At 59.2% G+C, this 5,157-nt stretch overlaps 1 protein-coding gene across 1 annotated transcript; it reads right to left on the bottom strand.

The window, feature by feature from the left end:
- Window positions 1-1,865: 1,865 nt before the first annotated feature.
- FOS (Fos proto-oncogene, AP-1 transcription factor subunit) lies at window positions 1,866-4,543 on the bottom strand. Its single transcript, XM_054275807.1, has 4 exons — window positions 4,265-4,543; window positions 3,616-3,864; window positions 3,393-3,500; window positions 1,866-3,272 (listed from the first exon to the last, which is right to left on the bottom strand). Exons 1-4 carry the CDS (start codon window positions 4,403-4,405, stop codon window positions 2,658-2,660), a joined length of 1,113 nt encoding a protein of 370 aa, XP_054131782.1. The 5' UTR covers window positions 4,406-4,543; the 3' UTR covers window positions 1,866-2,657.
- Window positions 4,544-5,157: the final 614 nt, after the last annotated feature.

Raw genomic sequence — 5,157 nt, 5'->3', positions numbered from 1 at the left:
ATGCTAGGAAACAGATAAATCACGTTCATAACACAGCATAAATTGTATGTAGCACATCCTGAATTCTGGATTGTTTATGGCTGAAGGTAAGGAGTAAGGCTGGAGCCTGGGCTTAGACATAAAGTGTCTCATGTACTGCCCCCCCTGAATCTGACATCTTTGCGTAACAAATGCAAAAGCTGACGCTTAGACTTGGCACTTGCTATCATTTCTGTTAAAAAGAGAAGCCTTGCTTAGGCTGCAGGACTGCTCTCTGAATTTAGCTCTAGATTTTTCTTTAGCCTGTCCAATGATCATGAGAGATGATGGGGCCAGGATCACTCTACCTAATTTGAGGTAGAAGCCGCTTTTGAACCATGTGGTATTTTTGGACTTTGTGGACCCATTTGCTTTCAGCCTCTGCTGAATATCTGGTGATTTCAGCAGCGCTCATGGGCTCCCAGAGACCTGAATTGTTCAGCTCTGAACTTGATGGTGTTTCAGCAAGACAGCACATTGTCATTCCAGATTTGCTGACTTCACAAGGTTACCTGTCACATAAGTCTGACTCCCCTGTAGCATCACCCACCACCTACATGACTGCTTCATGGTTCAGTGCCTCTGTGCATTTGCTGAGCTGGGTGTTGCCCGTGTAAACTCAAGTGGCTATGTGAAAGTAGCTGCTGCTTAGTAGCAAGTGGGATTAGTCTTCATCACTTGTCAGCTCTGCCTACAGATTAATGTTGAAAGATGGGAAACTGCACTTGTAATATTTGCTTTTACACAGGGCAGGCCTTGTTGAGCAAGTCATGGAGCTGCAATACTCAGTGCTGAGATGAGATAGATCCTGTGTGTGTTCTGATTAGGGAAGGGGTGGAAAAAGGCAGAGCCTGCTGCAGTGACCAGGAGATGTGGACTTACAGAAACCTGACCCTGAATGCCAGTCTACAGAGACTCCCTGAGACCATGGTGTGAGGATGGCCTTCAGCTGGACACACATGCCAGCACAGGTGACATCTTTGCTTTCACCTTGAAAAAGGAGTTCTCAAACTGGAGTGGCAGGGCTGGAGGGTGTCAGGGAGGCCCTGCCACTCCCAGGGGACCCTTCATGTGCAGCCACCTGGGAGGGAGCAGACCACTGCTCTGCAAGCAGGGATAAGCTGGCCCAGCTGCTGTCATGCCAGCAGAGCACATTTCACTGCACAAGCAGCAGGGCTTACAGAGGGTAGCAGCCTTTCTCAACTGACTCAGCAGGAGAGACCACATTTCCAGAGACTCCAAGGAGGCAGCACATTCCTAGAATCTGTGTGCCATTTGCTATCACTCGTTCATTCAAGGACTGGGCTGGCTTTAATAGAAACTGAAGAGCCAGTGGTTTGCCTTTATACCACTCACCCCAAAGTAAGGAGTGCACAAGCCTTTCTCATCCCCTTACGTCCAAAGAAGATAGGCCGTAGCTGCTCCTAGAGGAACCAGACCACATCCAGGGACAAGGAAGTTGAGCTGTTAGGCACATGGAAATGATCATGTGGGGCCCAGCCTAGAGATGCCCTTTCAGCACTTTCCAGCAAGACCTTGAGCTAACTGGTGAAAGGGCACAGCAGGTGACACACAGACACAGAAGGGGACCAGACCCAGACAGCTCAGCTGGGAAAGGCCATGGGGAGTGACCTTGGTGCCTGCCAGAATGGGTGTAACCACAGCCAGCCCTGACTAGCACCAGGACAAGGACAGGGCTGGCCTAAATGGTATTACCACCCTTATGCACCCTTCGTCTCAGGCAGATTGCAGGTGTCTGCAGTTTATAAAGCCCAGACAAAATTAGAGGCTAGAGAACCCCTTTGAGGTCACAAGGAAGCAAGTGCAAAAGGTAACACAAGGACAGCTCCAGCAGTCAACTTAAATGCTTTTATTGACAATGTCTCTGAACAATAATAAGCAAACAATGCTTAAGTTTCATCCAAATTCACTTTCCACATGTCAAAAAAGACCTCAAGGTAGAAAAAAATAAAATAAAAATATAAATATCTGAGAATCCGTCTTAATAAATAAATTAAAAACACAATAAAAACGTTTTCATGGAAAACTTATGTCAGAACATTCAGACCACCTCAACAATGCATGATCAGTAAAGTTACAATGAACATCGATGTAGAACTACAGTACATGGATATAGCTATTTATCTACCTACTAGAAAATAAAATAGAGTCTCTTTCCCCCCACATAAGATAGGTCATTGCTAAGTCATCAGAACACGATATTGCCAGGAACACAGTAGTTATTGTTAATCAGCTGCACTAGATACGAGTTGGAGATACCCAGCACCAGGTTAAATTCCAATCATTTAAAACCAAGAGATTAATTAGTTAATGCTAGTGATACTAAGGAGGGGAGGGAGTCACCTACCCAGCCATGTGGGACATGCTACAGACTACCAGCTCTCATGGATGGGCCACTGGGGACAAGACAAACTCCATGCGATTTGCTACATCTCTGGAAGAGGTAAGAGACCTCGGTGCATGACGCTCTGCCAGGCCCCGGGGCGCCAGGCCAGACAGGGGGTGGCGGTGGCAGGGCCCTCCCCAGGCCTGGGGAGCCCCATGGGGCACAGCTGCGAGTCCGTGAGGGTGCGTGGGCAGGGGAGGGGGCCCAGCAGGTCAGTCAGTGCTGGAGCCCTTCACAAAGCCAGCAGGGTGGGGGAGCTGAGGGAGTCGGACGAGGGCTCGTTGCTGCTGCTGCCCTTCCGGTGCGCGGCAGCGCAGCTGGGGAAGGCCTCTGCCTCGGGGTAGGTGAAGACGAAGGTGGAGGTGTAGGTGCTGGGGCACGGGGTGCAGGTCACCACAGGGGTGCAGAGGGGCTCCAGCTCACCGCTGGTCCCGGCAGTCAGCGACTCCCAGTCCGACGGGTAGAAGGAGGCCCCAGGCAGGTCCATGTCGGGCACAGAGCGGGAGGCCTCCCGCGGCCCCGTGGAGAAGAGCAGCTCGTCGAAGGGCTCAGCCTTGAGCTCCAGCCCGCTGCTGCCGGTCTCCTTGGGCGGCGCGGCCGGCGGCGCTTCAGGCATCAGCGGCAGAGCAAAGGCAGCCTCCTCGGTCATGGGGGGACTGGGGGTGCCCAGGTCCAGCGCGGTAGCGGCGCTGGCAGCTGCCAGCTCCTCGGAGAAGCACAACTCCTCGGGCATCTTGCAGGCGGGCCGGTGAGCCGCCAGGATAAACTCCAGCTTCTCCTTCTCCTTCAGCAGGTTAGCAATCTCCGCCTGCAGCGCGGACTTCTCCTCCTCCAGCTGGTCGGTCTCCTGCAGAGAGAGCAGGCTGTCAGCCAGGGCCGGCATCACTCCCAGTTGGAGTCCCCTTCCTCCTGTCATCCCCGCCCCCGGTACTCCCGCTTCCCCCGCCACCTCCCGGGCAGCACTTACCGCCTGCAGCGTGTCGGTGAGCTCCCGCCGCCGGTTGCGGCACTTGGCCGCTGCCATCTTGTTCCGTTCCCGGCGGATCCTTCTCTTTTCCTCCTCCTCCGGGGACAGCTGCGGGCAGAGAGAGACAGCTCAGTCCCGCTGCCAGCCCGGTGCCCCCCGGCCAGAGCAGCCCGCCGGCGGCGCGTCTCCCCAATCCCCCGCAACAACTCCGATCCGCACTCACCTGTTCGACTTTGCCCCGGCGGCCGATGCTCTGTCCGCGGCCGCCCGGCGCCTTCAGCACTGCAGGGCGGGAGTAGGAGGTGGTGGGGGCGGCCGCCGAGACGCCGTAGGGGTGCCCGCGGCTCTGGGAGGGAGCCACTGAAGAGATGAGAGTGGGCTGCACCAGCCACTGCAGGTCGGGGCTGGTGGAGATAGCCGTCACGGTAGGCACAAAGCTGGCGCTGGAGGCGGCCAGGTCGGTGCAGAAGTCCTGTAGGTCAGAGGAAGGGGGGCTGCCGTCAGCGGAGCGCCCGGGCCGCTCCCCGCCGTCCCCGGGGCCGCGGCGCCGCGCTGCCAGCGCCGGCTCCACACGAGAGCGGCCTGTTATAAATATCTCTGACGTCCGCGCTGACGCAGACGCTGCTCCGGAGTCTCCTCAATGAACTCGCGTTTTATCAATGAAGCCGCTTTACACACCCGCCGCAGAGCGCGGCCCGGGCTACGACACCCCCCAACCGCCCCGCCTCGGCACCGGGGCCGCTCCCCATGCCAGTCCCCAGCCTGACCTCCTCCGCGGACACGGCCAGCTGCGTGCCACCCGTTCCCGTCCCGTCCCCTCCTGAGCGCTCCTGCCCCGGCCAAGAGCGCAGCCGGCACGCTCGGCAACTCACCTGCGGGTTGACAGGCGAGCCCATGCTCGAGAAGGAGTCCGCCGGAGAGGGGTAATAGGTGAGGCTGTCCCCGGCCGGGGAAGCGCTGCTGCAGCGGGAGGACGAAGCCTCGTACTCTCCGGCGAAGCCCTGATACATCATGTCGGCTCGGTGCGCGCAAGCCGAAAGTGAGAGGTGATGCGACGGTGGCGAAGCGTCCTTGGGGATGAAGCGAGGAGGGGTCGGCTGCGTGCGTCCCTGTGCCGGTCCGCGCCGCGCGTCTCTCCGCTCCACCGCCGGGGCTGCCTGAGCTGCTGGAGTACCGCGCCGTGCCTCCCTTTTATACCCCTTCCCGCCGACGTCACAGGGAACGCGCCACCCGCGCCTCTGGGGGGGGCCGCCCGCCCCGCGCTCGCCCCGCGCCTCTCCGGGGCCGCCCCGCGCGCCGTCTGCCCCCGCCCCCCCGGGAGATACCCAAGGCACGGGGCGGGGGGTGACAGCAGGGGCGGAGAGGCCCCAGGGCAGAGCAGGAGGGAGCGGCCATGGAGCTTCCCCCCCCGTGCGGAATGGTACGGCCGGGCTCGGGAACCCACTGACGCAGATATCCTTATATGGGATACATCCTGTGCGAGGGGGCGTGACTGACGGGAAGCGCTCCAGGCTGCAGCCAAGTGCGGCGGGCGGGCGGGCGGCGCGCGGGACGGGACGGGACGGTTCGGGACGCAACGGCCCCTCCCCCTCCCCCCTCCCCCCCTCCCCCCCTCGCCTGGCGAGACCCTGTGGGGGCACTGCCGTGGGGGCACTGCCATGGGGGCGCTGCCATGGGGGATGCCGTCCCGTAGCAGGTGACCCCCTCCCCGAGGGCGCCGTCCCGCCGCAAGTGATCCCCTCCCTCAGCGGGGCGCCGCACAGCC

Source organism: Melozone crissalis, unplaced genomic scaffold (assembly GCF_028551555.1).
Source record: "Melozone crissalis strain CALT ecotype California unplaced genomic scaffold, PUWL_Pcris_2 ptg000018l_1, whole genome shotgun sequence".
Classification (NCBI taxonomy): Eukaryota; Metazoa; Chordata; class Aves; order Passeriformes; family Passerellidae; genus Melozone; species Melozone crissalis.
Note: the sequence above shows the minus strand (reverse complement) of the source record. Positions and strands in the feature narration are given on the sequence as shown.